Below are 18,523 nucleotides of genomic sequence, written 5' to 3'. Positions count from 1 at the left end.
TTACGTTTAATATAAAGCAGATGTTGTCTATTTTGCCTGTGCGTTTTATTGTATGTCTTTGTTAGAAGTTAAATAACGTTTTAATATAGATTTGATCAATTGGCTATCTGAATTCATACTTAATTCATGTTTCTCCCTCAAATGCAACATCGTATAATTGTGCGGTAGTTTATACTCTATATATTACGATTACCACGATACCGGGTGCGTGCTATACGCGTTCGGCCTTGAGTCCACACAAACAGGGGGGCATCAAGCCATTCATCGGGAGGAAGACAGAGAGAGGGGAAGAGCAATACAGACAATATTCAAAGCTGGGGAATCAAAAGCTTGGGGTCCAAATTCAGGAACAAGTGTCCGACTGGAAGGCAGAATTAGTTAGTTTGAGATGGCGGAGGTAAGCGAGGTTTTGATGTCGGTTCTGTCCACAATTCGGGTTCCGAGGCCCGGGGACCGTGTCCACAAAGACGAATGCGCCTTGTCATTTTCTTCTCCGGTGAGTAGCCCATCTTCTGATCGAACGTTATTAGCTTCGTATTAAACCTGTCTTTTTTATATACACTTTTTCTTTGGGGCTGTTTGTTTATTTTTTATATGTGTATTACCAGTTATACAGCTAGCTAGTGGGTAGTTAGCTAGTCACAACAATAGCTAGCTAACGTTACTGTAGCTACATTGAGAAACGTTAACGTTAGCCAGCTAACATCTTTACCATTCAGCTAACGTTGGCAAGCTGCCGTAACCAGAGGTTGTCAAATAATTTCCGACTTTCATCATGAACTAGTTTTGCAATGAACTCGCAGTAACGTTACATAGTTACATTTCAAGTTTAACGCTAGCTAGCCAGTTGGCTAACTATGGCTGTCACTCGACGTGTCATTCCAACTGTTTAGCTAACTAACTTGCTAGTTATAGCATGCTAGAAAATCACACTGTCATTTGTTGTCATGATAATCTTCAGTGTTATGAGTTGGTCGCGTGGGAAACTTCAACTACTGTCCGGTTACATGTTGTTGGGTAAACTAGCAGCTGTCCAGTTACCAAGACAGCCAATGTAACGCCTAACCCTTTTTAATGTTCTCGCATTTATTTAAACTTTTTTTTTAGGAGAGTGAAGGAGGCTTATATGTGTGCATGAACAGTTTCCTTGGGTTCGGCAGCCAGTATGTGGATAGACACCACACCAGGTGCGGACAGCGGGCTTACCTGCACATCTCCCGGACCCGCAAAGCTCCGGTGAGTCACACGCTGTTCCTTCAAACCTTTTCCTGAAGTCTCTGGCTGAGTCTAGCCAGCAGTAGAGGCACTTGGGGCGGAAGGTAGCCTAGTGGTTGGCGCTTTTGATTCCCCAACCGAAAGGTTGCAAGATCGAATCCCAGAGCTGACAAGGTACAAATCTGTCGTTCTGTTAATTGAAAATAAGAATTTGTTTATTTAACTATTTACCAAGTTAAATAAAGGTAAAAAAATAAAAATAGCGGCCACACAAACACATTGATACCAAATATCAGTTGGTATCAAAAGTATTGACGGGACAAAAGTAATATAAGTGGCAACATCTAATGAGGCCTGTTCAGCAGGTTTTAATTCCGTTTGGATTGCTCAAAGTCTTTAGAAGAGCAAATTCGTATTGATTTCTACCTTGTCAGCTCGGGGATTTGAACTTAAAACCTTTCGGTTACTAGTCCAACACTCTAACCACTTGGCTACCCTGCCGCCCCACCTTTCTTGTGGATGGAGACATTCCACAAATTTGAACTGTCATTTTCCCCAGAAGGAAGATGAGGAGAACTCTGGATCCGGTGACCCACCCAAGAAGAAGCCAACCCGATTAGCCATAGGTAACAGCAGAGTTAACAGTAACACTTTTTCAGCAGACAGGGCTATGAAGGTGCAAAGAATCCCGAGGCAGCCTTCAGGTAGCCTGGGTACCAGTCTGTTTCTACGAACATTCCAATCCTTGTATTCCATGTCATGAAAAGCATGTGTTTAGCATATGATAAAGAGTGGAATGATAACTAAACATACTGGTACCCAGGCTAGCCTTTAGGGATGCTGACACCAACATTTTCCATTCTATCCAGTTGAACCAAAACTTTCAGAAATTACTCTGCCATGATAGATCGATGAAACTTATTATGACTATTGACACTCCTCCTCCTCTCTCTATCTCAGGTATCGAGGGAGGGTTCAACGTGGAGCAGGAGCAGTATGAGGAGGAAGTAAAAGTCGTCCTCTTCCCTGATAGACAGGAAGTTGCATCCGATGACCTCGCCACCATGCCGGACCTTGTGAGAGAGCGGGTGAGACGCTTTGTGGGTGAACACTTCAAGTGTTGCCTCAACTTTGCTAATTATCTCTTAAGAGTGTTGTGCGTTTGTCTGTGTTTAGAAATAGGCCCTATCATTGCCATGGGCATGTAGTTTTGAATCTCTTCATTCAGTGTGTGCATAGGAAACTAACAGGATTCTGCTTCTTTCTTTTTTTTGTGTCAGAGGGAATGGTCGGGGAGATGGAAATTAATTATAATTTGTACTCTGCAAATTGACCAAAGCCCAAAAGAGATTGTGTTTGAAAATAATTGAGACACGATCACTAATTTTTGTTGTTGTTGTGGGGAATACTTGGGAACAGATTTCCTGAAGTAAACTAATTTTGGCTGAATTTGGTATTTTTTGGGAACCCTTTGAGGGGCAAAAAAAACACTGGCGGGAGGGTTCTGGCTTACGGGCAGCCTGTTGACGACCCCTGCTCTAGGTATTACACTTCATAGAAATTGACCATGCATTCTTGTTGTAACCTTCTCTATATCCCTATAGGTATCTCTAGCCATGGCAGGGCTGATGTCTGCAGACTCAGTGTCTCATGCCCTGCAGGTGCAGCAGTGGGACGGCGAGGTGCGGGCGGAGTCCCGGCATGCCGTCGAACTCAAGCAGCTCGACAACGGCACCAAGATCCCTCCCAGGTGAGAGACTGGTTAGGCTAGGTTGTTGTTCTGAGCTGGCATTGGCTACAATGTCACGAGCACTCCAGCATTAAAGGAACTTACACGTTGACAATTTTCCTCCTTTTTGCTTCATAAATGTCCATGTAATTAATAGATTAAATAATGTATGTCTATGTAGCCTAAATAAATGTTTTGGTGAATGATCGTTAATTCTCTATCAGTCTCTCATTGTCCCTACATCTTCCACTCCACCATTTGATGATTCTCTCTTTCTCTCTCTGGCTCTCCCCACCCCTCCATCTCTTTCCCCCCTTTCGCTCCATCTCTGTCTTCCAGTGGTTGGCGGTGTGAGGTGTGTGACCTGCAGGAGAACCTGTGGATGAACCTGTCGGACGGAAGGGTGTTCTGTGGTCGCAGGTATTTTGACGGCTCCGGGGGGAACAACCATGCCCTCCTGCACTTCCAGCAGACGGGACACCCTCTAGCCGTCAAACTGGGCACCATCACCCCCGACGGAGCAGGTGATGACAACACAATACAAATACTTGGACACTTGAAACAACACAATACCTTTTTATTTACCAAGTGCTTCTCACTTGTCCCAATATTCCAGCAGTCACCAAATCCCTATTGAGAAGCTTACCCTTATTATTAAAAAGGGAAGATTAAGAAAACACTGGCAAGGAAAAGGACTCTGAGACTTAAGTCTGACTCGAAGACAGTTGTAACTGGGTAAGAGGCTATATTCTTTGAGCTTTTGATGTCTGACTTGCTTCTGTGGCCTTTCCAGATGTGTACTCCTATGACGAGGATGATATGGTACTGGATCCAAAGCTCCCCGAACACCTGTCCCACTTTGGCATCGACATGATGACCATGGAAAAGGTAGGACTGCCGAAATCAATAAAGATACAGGGTCTTGATGGGCAGGCTCTCTCCTGCTGCAGTGTTGTGGTTTAAGGACTCTTCTTCTTTAGTGACAGACATTTTCCTTCATGAATAAGGACTATACTTTTCCGTACTTGCCTTACCAGTGTTTTAGTGACAAAATGATGTTCAAAGCTGGCCTGGACCCATTTTTAAATAGCTAATTTTTATTGTGTTATAACAACAAAATGAGAGATGGGGCTTATTGTGAGATCAGTCCTCTACATCTGGTTCATCTGTCATTGTCTTTCCCTCTCCGGTTCCTTCCCCGTTTCTCTTCTCTCTCTCCTCGACACCTCTCTTCCCCTGCAGACGGAGCATACGATGACAGAGCTGGAGATAGCTGTGAACCAGCGTGTGGGGGAGTGGGAGGTGATCCAGGAGTCAGGGGCCACCCTCCGGCCTCTGTCAGGCCCCGGCCTCACTGGCATGAAGAACCTGGGCAACAGCTGCTACCTCAACTCGGTCATGCAAGTCCTCTTCACCGTGCCTGACTTCCAGAGCAAGTCAGTAACTGTCTATCACTTCTACCTCTTAGTCTGCGTCCCAGTTTCAACGCTATTCCTTTTCTAGTGCACTACTTTTGACCAGGGCCCATTGGCTCCGAGATAAAGAGAAATTGAGACGGATTGTGAAAAGAGTGCTGGAAAATACTCACAAAACCCCTCTGTCGTGTGTGTACCCCGCCTCAGGTACGTCTCCAACATTGACAAGATCTTCGATGAAGCTCCAAGCGACCCCACCCAGGACTTCAAAACCCAAGTGTGAGTTTCCACCAAATGCTGCTTTTTTTTTTTTTCAGTGTAACATGCACACACACACACAAACTTAACGTTGTTAACCATTTCATCTCAAACATAAATAAGGTTCATTAACCCTGCCCTTTCCCAACAACCTTTAGACTACACACACCTGTGTCTGGAAGTAGCACAGTCGGGGTTATAACACATGTGTATTCAAAGCTAGTCACACTGGCATACAACTGTTATGGCACACATGCATAGTCATTGGCACTGTGAGATGTATGTGTTATGTTTGGATGGACATTAAGTAGGTCATTGTCTAAAGGCCAGTCTTTCTCCACCAGATGTCATTAACTGTTCACTTATCTGAGCAAAAACAATCAATTTCTATGGCCACTGCTAGCATTATATAAAATACGGGGATGGTAATTGTTAGCACTTATTTAAGTATTTTGGGGAAAAAATGCAGGCTAAAAACCTATCTGCAGGCTTAGGACCAAATCTCCTTCAACACTTCCCAATAATTTATAAGAGTTTTAAGAAGTAGAATTTCTCCCGATGGATAAGTAATTCATGTTTTTATTATCCTCTATTTCTAAATTTTTAAATGGACTTTATTCCAATGTTGTTTTGGTGTTCAACATCTCTTCCTTATTTCAGAGCAAAGCTGGGCTATGGTCTGTTGTCGGGCGAGTATTCCAAACCAGCACCTGACCCCGGAGAGGGCTCTGAACCCAGCTCTGAACCCAGAGTAAGTGAATGGAAGCACTGGAAGATTGTGCAGAAGTTTTTCTTAAGTCAGAATGCTAGCAACCTGGCGCACTGGCGCCTCAAACACCTGCCTCCAAAATGACAAGATTTTTCCAGTTGTTTACATTAAGCGATTGTGTGTTCACTTTCCATGTATATTGTCTAAATAACGTTTTTTTTTTTTGTTTTGTTTCCAGGGTGACCAGGTTGGCATAGCGGCACGCATGTTCAAAGCACTTGTTGGGCGGGGCCACCCAGAGTTCTCCACCAATCGGCAACAAGATGCCCAGGAGTTCTTATTACACTTCATTAATATGGTGGAGGTAAAGTCATCCCACACTCTATCTTCTGTCATCAGATTTCTCCCTCCTGTTGTACCCCATTTTCTTAGTTTTGTTTTATTAACCTCCACTTCAGAGAAACTGTCGTTCGGGGGTGAACCCGTCTGAAGCCTTCCGTTTCCTAGTAGAGGAGAGGATTGTGTGTCAGCAATCACAGAAAGCAAAGTACACACAGAGGGTGGACTACATCCTCCAGCTACCTGTGCCCATGGACCAGGCCACCAACACCGGTGAGGGGCTCAAGGGAAATGTAGTTTGTGTCAGCGAGTCTACTTCTGCTCCATCAACTGCCCTTGTTTTTTATTGAAGCCTCATTAAATAAGTCAACCAACAAGTCAAATGCACTACCATTCAAAAGTTTGGGGTCACTTAGAAATGTCCTTGTTTTCCATGAAAACAAACATGAAATGAGTTGCAAAATGAATTAGGAAATATAGTCATGATGTTGACAAAATTGTAAATAATGATTTTAATTGAAATAATTGTGTCCTTCAAACTTTGCTTTCGTCAAAGAATCCTCCATTTGCCGCAATTACAGCCTTACAGACATTTGGCATTCTAGTTGTCAATTTGTTGAGGTAATCTGAAGAGATTTCACCCCATGCTTCCTGAAGCACCTCTCACAAGTTGGGTTGACTTGATGGGCACTTCTTACGTATGGTCAAGATGCTCCCACAACAGCTCAATAGGGTTGAGATCTGGTGACTGTGCTGGCCACTCCATTATAGACAGAATACCAGCTGACTGCATCTTCCGTAAATAGTTATTGCATAGTTTGGAGCTGTGCGTTGGGTCATTGTCCTGTTTTAGGAGGAAATTGGCTCCAATTAAGCGCCGTCCACAGGGTATGGCATGGCGTTGCAAAATGGAGTGATATTCTTCGTCCTTCAAGATCCCTTTTACCCTGTACAAATCTCCCACTTTTACCATCACCAAGCACCCCAGACCATCACATTGCCTTGTCCATGCTTGACAGATGGCGTCAAGCACTCCTCCAGCATCTTTTCATTTTTTCTGCGTCTCACGAATGTTGTTCTTTGTGATCCAAACACCTCAAACTTAGATTTGTCTGTCCATAACACTTTTTTCCAATCTTCCTCTGTCCAGTGTCTGTGTTCTTTTTCCCATCTTAATCATTTATTTTTATTGGCCAGTCTGAGAACTTTTTTCTTGCAACTCTGCCAAGAAGGCCAGTGTCCCGGAGTCACCTCTTCACTGTTGACATTGAGACTGGTGTTTTGCGGGTACTATTTAACGAAGCTGCCAGTTGAGGATTTGTGAGGCGTCTGTTTCTCAAACTAGACACACTGATGTACTTGTCCTCTTGCTCAGTTGTGCACCGTGGCCTCCCACTCCTCTTTCTATTCTGGTTAGAGCCAGTTTGCACTGTTCTGTGAAGGGAGTATTACACAGCGATGTACGAGATCTTCAGTTTCTTGGCAATTTCTCGCATGGAATTGCCTTCATTTCTCAGAACAGGAATAGACTGATGAGTTTCAGAAGAAAGTTCCTTGTTTCTGGCCATTTTGAGTCTGTAATCAAACCCACAAATGCTGATGCTCCAGATACTCATCTAAAGAAGGACAGTTTTATTGCTTCTTGAATCAGCACAACAGTTTTCAGCTGTGCTAACATAATTGCAAAAGGGTTTTCTAATGATCATTTAGCCTTTTTAAAATTATGAACTTGGATTAGCTAACACAATGTGCCATTGGAACACAGGAGTGATGGTTGCTGATAATGGGCCTTTGTACACCTATGTAGATATTCCATTAAAAATCAGCTGTTTCCAGCTACAATAGCCATTTACGACATTAACAATGTCTACACTGTATTTCTGATCAATTTGATGATATTTTAATGGATAAAAAATGTTTTCTTTCAAAAACACGGGCATTTCTAAGTGACCCCAAACTTTTGAACGGTAGTGTATATTCTTCATAAAATAACATTTTATTTAAATGTAATTTTTTTTTGTGTCTCTCTATCAGAGGAGCTGCAGGAGGCTGAGCGTCGGCGCGAGGAGGCAGACTCGTCGGGAGCCCCTCCCCCCACGCCAGTGCGCGCCTGTATCCCGTTCACAGCGTGCATGGCGGCGCTCAGCGAACCGGAGACGCTCACAGACTTCTGGAGCTCCGCCGCGCAGGCCAAGACCACCGCCACCAAGTATGACAACGCACACGATTTTGACTCAGTCAATCAATCTATCAATCAGTTTCCTGGTCAATGAAATGTATTTCCCAACTCCAGTCTACGAGTACCCACCACAGCACAGATTTTTGTTATAGCCCCGGACAGGCACGCTTGATTCAACTTGTCAACTAATCATCAAGCCCTCAATGAGTTGAATCAGGTGAGTTTGTCTGGGGGGGGTACAACAAAAATGTGTGCTGTTGGGGGGACTGAAGTTGTAAAACACTGAAATTAAATCATCAATCAATGCATTTTCCTAGGGAAAATGTTGTTTGTAATTAGTCTCCCTCTCTCTCTCTTCATCCCTCTTTCAGGACCACCCGCTTTGCCTCTTTCCCTGACCACATGGTTATCCAGGTTAAGAAGTTCACTTTTGGACAGGACTGGGTCCCCAAGAAACTGGGTGAGTAGTCTGCTCTGCACACAGTGTAAACAAGGTCTACATTATCTTCTGTATTGAATTGTATTGTCATTTACATACGCATGCAACATCTACACCTGTGGGTTATCACAGATGATATCAGTTAAATTCAAGTGGGAAATTCCTCTGTAGTTTCTTGACAAGTCCAAGGAACCACAGATTAAATTACTTTTCCATTCATGGGAGAACTGAAACGTTGGATTAATGTGGCACAGTCCCGGTCAACTAAATAGATGTTTGTTTATCCCTGCAGACGTAAGCATCGACGTTCCCGACACGCTGGACCTGACTGCGCTCCGTGGGACCGGCCAGCAGCCGGGGGAGGAGCTTCTGCCAGAGGTGGCCCCACCCCCTCTCATGACCCCTGACTTGGAGGTCAAAGGTATCCTGGGTTCCCACGGCAACGAGGAGGACGACTCTCTCTACTCCCCACTACTGTGTCAGTCTGTCTGTCTTTTCTGATCTTCCCTTCCTTCATCCTGTCGTCCCGTCACAATCTTTTCCTTTCTTCTTTCCCTCTTTTATGTTTTCTCCATGTTTTTGTGTTCAAACCTTTTTTGAAGTTTGTTTTTGTATTTTCAATGAGGTGATGTGGTGCGAAAGAGACTTGGTTTGCTCTTATTGTCCAGAATATGAGTTTAGTATGGTTTGCCAACATGTGGTTTTATTTCGTTGTCCGTCTCCAAATGTCCAGTTTCTCAGCAGTTAGGACCATTCATGACATCCTTATTGTTGCTGCAGTCTGTGGAGTGCATCCACATAATTAGACCCTGTCCCTTCCTCGCTCGCTCTCTCTATCTCTCAGCCCCAGTCCTGGACGACTCCACCGTGTCCCAGTTGTGTGAGATGGGATTCCCACTGGAGGCCTGCAGGAAGGCTGTGTACTATACTGGGAATACTGGAATCGACGCAGCCATGAACTGGGTCATGGGCCACATGGACGACCCAGGTGGGATCAGTTGTGCCAAATACACCCTCAAACACGTGTGTCTGTCATGGATGTAGGGCTGTAAGTGGGTGGTGGTTGTTGAGAAATGTAAGTGATTTAATTAGATGGTATGGACTGCCATGTGTTTGAACATGAAGTAGAACCAGTCAGTAATTTCCAGCAATGATGTTACTCACGTTTTAGTTTACAATAGTAATTTCACGATTACATTCACATTTCCTCCCCATCTGTGGATTGGCAGATTTCTCCGCTCCCATGGTGTTGCCAGGCACCAGCTCTGCTCCCGGAACCACACCCACAGAGAGCGTTTCTGAGGAGCACCTAGCAACCATCGTCTCCATGGGCTTCAGCCGAGACCAGGCCACGCGAGCACTGAGGGCCACGGTGAGACAGTGTTTCCCTTAACATTACTACCCTTCACATCTAGCACTGCTGTAGTGACAGCACTCCTTGATGTTGCTTCAAAGAAATAAAACAAAAACTGCAGTGAGATTTCACACATGCTCAGTAGCTGTATTCACCTTTTGGAATTTACTGATATGATTAGACCTTTGGCACACTATACTCTATTCTAGCACACGGTTGAAGTTCACACTCATTTGTGCTGCTGGTCAGGTCTCCAACCTTTAACCAAGTGGTCTCTCCTATCCCTCTCTTCCAGAGTAATGTCCTAGAGCGTGCTGTGGACTGGATCTTCTCCCACTTGGATGATCTAGAGTCCATGGAAGTTTCGGAGGGGGGTCGCTCGGCCGCCGAGAGTGAGGGGTCCAGGGAGCCCCCTCCTGGGCCTAAAGTCAGAGACGGACCTGGCAGTAAGTCAACAGTGAGAGGAAGGGAGTGGGTTCAGTTTGGGTTGGATGTTTGAACATATTTTAATATTCTCTTCAAGCTTTTTTAAAATTATTTTTTATTATAAGAACAGGTATGCGTTCCTGGAAAACAAAGAATATACTCATTTTTTTCCCCCTCAACATGTATTGGTTATTGACTTACTCTTTGTGGAAAGCATATTTAAATGTGTTTTGACAATACGCACAGACTCCAAATTGATGTCCATTTGCAGTATAGATGCACATTGTCACTGATGTCTCCGCTTTGCATGTCTTGTTTTTTCTCCTCTGTCCCCCCCACTCCTCTCCCTCCCCCTCTCTTCCAGAGTATGAGCTGTTTGCCTTCATCAGTCACATGGGCACGAGCACTATGTGCGGCCACTACGTCTGCCACATCAAGAAGGACCAACAGTAAGCGCCATCCTCTTTCATTTCATATAGAAGAAACCACTCCTTTCTACACACACTTGATACATGACTGCGTTCTACTTAATACCCCACTGCTGTGGCGCACGGTGTTGCTATTGAGATTCTGTGGCTATAACAATCTCGACAAAGCTTTAAAGTACTGTTTCTTGTCTTCTCATGTCTGTCTGTGCCTTTTCTCTTCCCTCTTCTCACTCACAGGTGGGTTATCTTTAACGATCAGAAAGTGTGTGCCTCAGAGAAGCCGCCTAAGGACCTGGGTTACCTCTACTTCTACCGGAGAGTCACCGAGTGAACGGAGGGGGGCAGAGTTTCACTTAGGGAGGGGAAGAGGGTCGCTAACATGTACACACTGTCACACTGAGCTACGAAGAATGCTCTGACACAAGCTTCTGAACTGACAAATGTAGGGTTTAAATAAATACACTTTTCCTACAGCTATGTACGCAGACACAGGCAGGTGGAATGGATGGGGTGTTTTAAAGGAGAAGTGTCCTTTTTTTTCCAATTTTTATTTCACTTTTACAATAAACACTGTAGTGTTGGTGGAAGGCTGCTGGTGTGTTCACCCCTTAAGTCTATACTCATCTTGCAACTGACACCAGTCAACTCATAATAGATACTGGTATCATTATACAGTGTCTAATGCAACAATGTTCCCACCCCCCACTTCCCTGAACAACATGCCACTCATCTCTTATTGACTAGCATCTGTTGTGTTGTCATTGCTTCTTAAGCCAAGCACCGCCTCCCTTCTCTCCCCCTTCTGTGTTCCGACATGGCATTTTCATAAGTTTGGCGTCCACAGTAATAGAGAGAGTTAATATACAAAAAAATGTCATAAAATGTGTATTAAAAAAACTAAACCAAACTGGTTGTTCTTTCAAGTGTGGTGAGGGTGATATCTGGCGTAGTTTTGTTTATTTTGTTAAAATAAATAACTTTGTTACTTCTTCTGTGACAAAATAAAGATGTCTTTCTGCTGCCCCTGCTTGTTGTGTGATTGTGTTGAGATGGATGTGACTGGTCGTCTAGTGGCCCTGCTGCGCTGGGTCCTTACATTCAGGCTCTTACTGAAGAGCCAGGGACACCAGGTGAGTGATGGTGCTCTGCACTGGCTTCAGCCCACAGGCTCAACATCTTCCTGAGGGTTGTTACTGTTGGATTTTTTTATCAATAATGACTAAATAGTGTATACATTTTATGTGGAATTATAACTAACATTAATTAACATAATTCTATGCTGTCTAAAGAGTAAGATGTTTGTACATAGACCAAGAGGAAGTGTTAACAGACAACTTGTGACCACAGTGAAACTAACAGGAGAAAATTCTGGTCCCCATCCAGGGAGGGGAAAAACTGTAGGACTTGCAATAGATTGTGTAACATGTCACATAAGATAAACAATATGTGTGTGTTGGAATTACATTGAAAAGTAGCTAAGTCATTGTCCAAGAGGAAGAGAGACAATGTCCAAGAAGAGGGACATATTAAAAGCTACGACGGCTATGTGTGATATAAAACCTAATGAACATGTGATTAAGAGCAGAGCTCTCAGAAATAAATTCTACTGATTACTTTTAAGGCTGGTCTCTGTCCATTTTATGCAAATAAGGATCTTAGAAATTCTTAGAAACGGACAGAGTGTTTTAATTGAATTGGTTAATGAACATATAGGAATCAAAATTCCTCTAACAGTTACATGACAGGGACACATAGTGAGAGTGCAATCATAGGTCCTGTCTTCATCACCGGGTGGGAATGGGATCATTGTGTGGCTTGGAGGGGGGTTAATTGGTTGATATCAGTTATACCTGACGCCATACTGCATTGTGACTCATTTGAATCTGGTTGTTACTAGGATCTTCAAATAACTAATTTAGTAGTCTTTCAGGTGTGTATATCTTCATGGCCACATGCATGGAAGACCCAAGGCCATCCCATTGATTCATATCAGTTTTGCCATTCGATTTATTTGGATGATAGTCCGGAAAAAAGACTATTTGACATGTATTTTCTTTAATAGCGTGGTTTTATGAGGTCGATTTTTAAAGTAGGCTACAATTGATAATGGAAAAGCACATACATTAGACGTTCAGGCGGTATCACGGTCAAGTTCACGTTATAAAGGATAATCACAAAGTATGTCACGATACTTGTTAGTTATATGCAGTTAGTCAGCGCAAATGCAATGTTTCCCATATACAGCACATTTTGTAGATTGCACCTTTAATACTAAGGAGCCCGTTTCCTATGAAGTTGGGTCACTGTGGTGGAAGGTAAATACAGAATCAAATAAGGAGTTTGCAAAGTCGCATGCAGGTAGCATGCGGAAACCCACAATCTTTCCAAAGTGCAGAAGTTTTTTCTTCGATCTCATTCTGCTCTACTGTCATTATCCTCAACGCATACTCATTAGTGTATTGTCGCGTAAGGATTTTTTTTCTCCGATTTTTGTAACCTAAGACGTTTTGAGAATCCAGTTCAGGTAAATTACAAATCAGATCAGGTAATATTGTTTCCGTATGCTTTGTCGGAGCTAGTTCAGTTACATGTTTTTTTTTTACCCGGAGAGGAGAGGAGTTTTATTTGTATTTTTTTAACGTGTGAAATGCTGAAGGCAAGAGGGGACGGATAATCAACCTTGAACAGTTGAATTTAGACACAACTATATTGCACAAATCCATTTTTCTGGACGAAGCCAGCCTAAATATTTTAGTTTCATTTTGTTAAAACACTCCCGGACCGGACTAAAATTTGATTAACGCAGATGCTTCTTAGTTGGGGTGTGGGAAGAGTCTGACTTCAGGGAAATGGCAGTTAATACACTGCATTTAGACTACCAAACGCCTATTTAGACCGAATCACCATCTCTTCAAAGTAAGTTACTAAATATAGTCCAGTTTGTGACATTCTCTATGAAATGGGAATTTACATTATCTGTCATTTATTGTAGTGAGCTTTGAAAATATTGATATATGTCGATTTTAAAGTGTTTAAAATTCATTAAAATGTTGATGATGGTAGTATGGTTAACTAAAGAAAATCTCAATTTTCATCAAGTTTTTTGGCATTTTTATGTTTACTTTTTGAAAATACAAATATTAACAGACAAACACCAACAAATGTCAAAACTGATAAGTAGATGCAAAGAAAAATCGTTTCAGCCTGTGGGGCCTGGCCTTAAAACTGTTGAATCACCACGATCAAGTAGGCTATTACAATGTTCCATAACACACAAGGAAATGTAGGATGTTTCATTAACTTTAATAATTATATGTGTAAAAAATAATAGTTATAGCAAATCAATTAGATATTGTAGCATAGGCTTTTATCGAACAGGCATCTACGTTTTTAACCATGCTTTATTTGTTAGGCTACTTCTTTGCAAATAAATCAACCATAGATTAACCGCCTACTCAATAGCCTACACAATATCAAACAATAATTGTCTGTAGCCTATCACTGTTTGTGAGTTAATCAAGGTGAGGTAATACATCATGATAATACGAATCTAAGAATCAGTTGGCTACTGCATTTTTGTCAATTTCAAAATTGTGGTTAGAAACCACAAGTTCGCTCAAACAGAAGCACATGTAAGAACATAGTCTAGATTCAACTCTACTTAGAAATGTAGCTAAGCCAAACAAAGATCATTTTTAGAGAATATATTTGACATTTTAGATGTTTCAAAAGTGTCAACCTCTCCTTAAAATGTTCTATGCATTTTGACTGCAAGAATGTAATTTAAATTTGTATTCCATATTTCAGATAAAATGTCCAATATGAAGACCTTGTCCTGGTTTGTGTTTGGTGGGTAAAGATCTACACTACATGAATGAAATATTAAAATGTTATTGTATTAATTTTACTCTTACTTTGACCCTTCACACACACACACACACACACACACACACACCCTTGTCTCTTCTTTCTCTTTGTATTATACATTCAAAGGGCGTTATGGGCATGGGAAACATATGTTTACATTGCCAATGCAAGTGGAATAGACTATTAACAAAAGGGAAATAAACAAGGGAACTAAAACCATCCAAAATGAACAGTAAACATTACACTCACAAAAATTTTAAAATAATATGTACATTTCAAACGTTATAGTGCTGGCTATGTACAGTGTTGTAACAATGTGCAAATAGTATGAAAGGGAAAATAAATTAAAAGATATCTCTCTCTCTATGAATTCAATTTCAATTCAGTATGCTTTATTGAAATGTAACGTTAATAATAAATAAAAAATACCAAGTAACAGAAGTACTTAAACAATAATAAAGTGATTGCAGTACTTTCTCTCCCTCTCTTATTCTCTCTCTTTCTCCGCACAGCCCTGTATATTCTCCATGTGACGGGTGAGGTGATCTACAAGAGAATTGGTCTGCCCGTCAATATTGATTGTGGAGTCAAGACCTCTAACAAGGATGTAGAGTGGAGACATAAAGCTGTGGGTGGAAGTGAATCTGTGTCGATCATGGGCATGAAAGGGAAGACTGGCAGCCAGCGGAAAGGTGTATAGAAGAGAGCTCATTATAAAGAAATAAATGGGTTATTTCATGAAAAAGTAGCAGTGACAATAAGTGTTTCCTAAAATACTGCAGAGATCATATGAAGTATAACAAATGTACACATGGCGTTTTGTACGTGTTCATTCTAGTCCTTGTCTTTTCCCCCGTGCCAGGAAATGCTCCCATGGTTGAAAGGGCGAAAATGAGAGGGGACAAGCTGGAAATCTCTGTTCTACAGGGTGGTGACGCCGGTCTTTACATCTGTATGGTGGACGGGAAAAAGATAGATCACAGACTCGACATTGTCACAGGTGTCACTCCACATAGGGTTATGGGGGTGTTTAGCAAGTGAATGTGGACACCAGTCCTGCAAACTAGCAGTTTTTATAGCAGTGATAATGAAGTGATATTATTATTGCTAGTACATTTGAATGACACCACCCAAGCAAATCTGGGTTCAAATACTATTTTAAATAATTTTGAATGCTGTATCTGTGCTTGATTGAGCTTCCATGTTGCAATGGAACCAATAGAAATGTCTCAAAAGTGCAATCCCCATCCACTTAGCACTCCAGGCAGGCTAAAGCTAATATAATATTTAAAATAGTATTTAAACCCAGGTCTTCACCAGAGGCAAATTATAATGGAAGAATTCATGTGGCGAAAGCTTCCATGTTCAATTTAGACATTTCTCCCTCTGTCTCTTCTCTCCCTATCTTTTCCTCCTCTCTTTCTTTTCATACTCTACCCCTCCCTCTTTATTTCCCCTCTCCCTTCCTCCCTCTCCCCTCTACCCCCCTTCTGTCTGTACCAGTCAATGTCCACCCCACCAATGTCCTCATCCAAGGCACCAATGCTATCCTCGAGTGCCAGGTGACCGGAGTGGATCCCTTGCCCAGTGTAGAGTGGCTTAGTCCCGGTGGAATGGCGGCAGGGGCCCCTGTACGACCTGGCTTTGGGAATGTCTCTTTCAGCTCTGTGGCCCTGTCAGACACAGGAGAATGGACATGTCAGATTACTCAGAATGAGAAGATACACAAAGAGACTCAGACCATCAATGTGAAAAGTAGGTAAAAGGTGGTTTTGGTAGCATCCCCAATACAATCATGATAAAAATGGAAATAACAATGCTTTTGTCTTTTTTCTCCCAGGTTTGTTGACTGCTAAGCCCCTCTTGCCGTTGGAGGGCCAAGATGATGAGCAGGGGCACAGTGGACCTAACTCTGATGTAAAAACTGTGACAACTTGCGATCACTGTGAGTATCACTACTTGATGAACACTTGTATACTGGTTCATAGTTTCATTTTCATCATGGTAAAGATATTGGAAGCTCCTACTTGTTTCAATCCCTCCTTGACAGTGGTCAATTCAGGGTGGGAGGAGGGGTTGTTGAAAAAGTAAAAACAACCATATACTTTATAGTTTCTCATTAATCTAAAGTGATTCAATAAAATCAATTATTCACAAAATAAACTATGGTACATTCTATCTCCACACCATTTGACAGATAGGGGACAAATCCTAACTTGAAAAACCAGTGTGAAATGCCAAATTTCGAGTTAACCCGTGCATTGACGTCAATACGGAGATTTTGTAGTGAGTGTCACTTCAAGGTCTTCACTGAGGCGCTCCCTGGTTGTGTGTCTCTCAGGTACCAAAGGCAGCCAGCAGCCCATTGAGGGGGTGTCCATGCTGGGCTTAAGCCTGTGGGTGTGGGTGGCAGTGGGAGCAGGATGCTTGGTCGTGGTCTTACTCCTGGTGACCATTGTTCTCCTGTACCACAGGAACAAAATAATTAAGGTAAGGAGACAGGCAGGAGGGGAGGGAGGGATCAATGAAAATGTCACTGCCAAACTTATAACCCAAAGTGATCTATAAGCAATATAATATATAATATAAGCAATATTTATATATATATTTTAAGTCTGTGCTACAGAACGCTGTATTGGTCTGCTAATACAAGACTAGTAAAGGCCCAGTGCACGCACTACTGGTTTGAGAGAAAATATATATTTTTATTAATAACTTTTTACAATTCTGATTTTTCAGGGGGTGCTGCAGCACCCATACTTCCCACAGCTATGTCTATAACCCAATTAAATATTCATTTAGTTATATTCAAGTGGAGCAAGTGCTTAACAGCAAATGAAAGAGAAAGACAATACTTTTTTTTCTCCCTCAGAGAAGAGCCCGGAAGGTGAAGAACATCAGAGAGCCTTTGAAGTCCAACGGCTACTGCCAGTGTAACCGGTAGCTACTCTATTGCTATATCTAGTAGAATCATAGAAGGGAATTTGTATTCCTGAACGGTCACATAGACCAGTGGTTTTCAAACCTCCCCCTTTACAATTTGTTGTAGCTCTGAACTAGCTCACCTGATTCGCCTATTCAAGTGCTTGATGATTAGTTTACAAGTTGAATTAGGTTTGCCGGCTATGGAAATAATAGTTAAAATACACGGAACTGTGTAATATAAAGTAGTTAGTGATACATTGTCAAGTTTAATATTGTAACACATGTATTTCACAGCACACTAGTGGGTCCACCTCAGAGGACACAGAGAGAGAAGCCTTTGGCTGTACCACTGAAACAGCGCTGATGGAGCGGAGCATTGTGGGCTGGAACAGGCTTGATCGACGACACAGGGTGGAGGGAAAAATGAGAGAGAGAGAGAGAGAGAGAGAGAGAGAGAGAGAGAGAGAAAAGTAGTCTTATATAGTTAGAGTGACCCAAGGGAGAGAGAGGGGGGGATAATGTAAATGGGCTTATGTCTGTTTCAAAAATATGAATGATGAAATGATATAAATTGAAAATCACGTGTTGAAGAAAGAAACAAGCAATGTTGTTCTTACCTATGTTATTGAATGTCATCAGACGTCTTTCCTGGCATTGTACGGCCATCCTCTAATGCATTGCATCTTTGTACTTAGACAATACTCAATGATTATTCATTTTCACACAGAGCCTCAGATGTATACCGTATGGTTTTCGAAGGCTTTTGCAATGATCCTTGCTGTTATATTGTTCAGCGTGGCCTATTTACAGACGTTACAATTTCGTCAACTTTATGGCTACTTTTTTTTTTCAATACCTGCTTGTTAAGTTATGAATTGAAATGCCTGTTCAGTTCATGTGTTTTCTTGTTGAAGGGAATGAAGATCATAATAACCAATAAAGCATATTTTTGGAGTCTTTGTCTCACTTTTGATGAGTATACTTTTTACTTGAGTCTTTTTTACCACTGACTTCAGCCTCCTATTACATACATTCTAGTGGCGTTGTCCGTGGTTATGTTTCACTTAACTGGTGCAGTAGAGTGCAGACAGCTGTCAGTAACAATGTAGACTCCAACCATGTCGAGTTATGTCTTGGGAGTGCGAGTCTAGTAAAAAACAGTATGTATGTGTGTCTATGTGTAAAAAAGAAAAAAGTACCCAATTGTCATACTTGAGTAAAAGTAAAGATAACTTGATTG

General features: G+C 42.0%; 2 protein-coding genes across 5 annotated transcripts; both read left to right on the top strand.

Moving 5' to 3' along the window:
• Positions 1 to 5: 5 nt before the first annotated feature.
• LOC118364242 (ubiquitin carboxyl-terminal hydrolase 5-like) lies at positions 6 to 11,514 on the top strand. 3 transcript variants are annotated; one of them, XM_035745612.2, is made up of 20 exons: positions 6 to 496; positions 1,108 to 1,236; positions 1,778 to 1,841; positions 2,176 to 2,303; positions 2,820 to 2,965; positions 3,284 to 3,468; positions 3,738 to 3,832; positions 4,187 to 4,380; positions 4,567 to 4,638; positions 5,278 to 5,368; positions 5,565 to 5,690; positions 5,785 to 5,938; positions 7,700 to 7,874; positions 8,216 to 8,304; positions 8,576 to 8,761; positions 9,128 to 9,271; positions 9,513 to 9,655; positions 9,933 to 10,083; positions 10,428 to 10,512; positions 10,729 to 11,514. In XM_035745612.2, exons 1-20 carry the CDS (start codon positions 389 to 391, stop codon positions 10,820 to 10,822), a joined length of 2,559 nt encoding a protein of 852 aa, XP_035601505.1. In that variant the 5' UTR covers positions 6 to 388; the 3' UTR covers positions 10,823 to 11,514. The 3 variants fall into 3 exon arrangements, with proteins under 3 accessions (XP_035601505.1, XP_035601504.1, XP_035601506.1); XM_035745611.2 differs by having other exon boundaries at positions 1,775 to 1,841; XM_035745613.2 differs by having other exon boundaries at positions 9 to 496; positions 1,775 to 1,841; positions 8,576 to 8,704.
• A 1,300-nt stretch (positions 11,515 to 12,814) lies between these two features.
• Positions 12,815 to 18,238, top strand: LOC118364241 (uncharacterized). 2 transcript variants are annotated; one of them, XM_035745610.2, is made up of 9 exons: positions 12,815 to 13,015; positions 14,299 to 14,340; positions 14,871 to 15,050; positions 15,221 to 15,358; positions 15,862 to 16,113; positions 16,199 to 16,303; positions 16,700 to 16,848; positions 17,231 to 17,298; positions 17,578 to 18,238. In XM_035745610.2, exons 2-9 carry the CDS (start codon positions 14,304 to 14,306, stop codon positions 17,645 to 17,647), a joined length of 999 nt encoding a protein of 332 aa, XP_035601503.1. In that variant the 5' UTR covers positions 12,815 to 13,015; positions 14,299 to 14,303; the 3' UTR covers positions 17,648 to 18,238. The 2 variants fall into 2 exon arrangements, with proteins under 2 accessions (XP_035601503.1, XP_035601502.1); XM_035745609.2 differs by having other exon boundaries at positions 12,815 to 13,407.
• Positions 18,239 to 18,523: the final 285 nt, after the last annotated feature.

Source organism: Oncorhynchus keta, chromosome 31 (genome assembly GCF_023373465.1).
Source record: "Oncorhynchus keta strain PuntledgeMale-10-30-2019 chromosome 31, Oket_V2, whole genome shotgun sequence".
NCBI classification, from domain to species: domain Eukaryota; kingdom Metazoa; phylum Chordata; class Actinopteri; order Salmoniformes; family Salmonidae; genus Oncorhynchus; species Oncorhynchus keta.
The sequence above is the reverse complement of the archived record's forward strand: the minus strand, read 5'-3'. Positions and strand labels throughout refer to the sequence as shown.

What these genes read in the sequence shown, in the direction of transcription:
- LOC118364242 (XM_035745611.2), top strand. Translation starts at nt 389, where the DNA reads ATGGCGGAGGTAAGCGAGGTTTTGATGTCGGTTCTGTCCACAATTCGG. An exon ending in GGACCAGGCCACCAACACCG is followed by an intron (nt 5,939 to 7,699) that starts GTGAGGGGCTCA and finishes TCTCTCTATCAG; the next exon opens with AGGAGCTGCAGGAGGCTGAG. An exon ending in CACATCAAGAAGGACCAACA is followed by an intron (nt 10,513 to 10,728) that starts GTAAGCGCCATC and finishes TCTCACTCACAG; the next exon opens with GTGGGTTATCTTTAACGATC.
- LOC118364241 (XM_035745610.2), top strand. Translation starts at nt 14,304, where the DNA reads ATGTCCAATATGAAGACCTTGTCCTGGTTTGTGTTTG. An exon ending in ACAGGAACAAAATAATTAAG is followed by an intron (nt 16,849 to 17,230) that starts GTAAGGAGACAG and finishes TTTCTCCCTCAG; the next exon opens with AGAAGAGCCCGGAAGGTGAA. An exon ending in GGCTACTGCCAGTGTAACCG is followed by an intron (nt 17,299 to 17,577) that starts GTAGCTACTCTA and finishes TGTATTTCACAG; the next exon opens with CACACTAGTGGGTCCACCTC.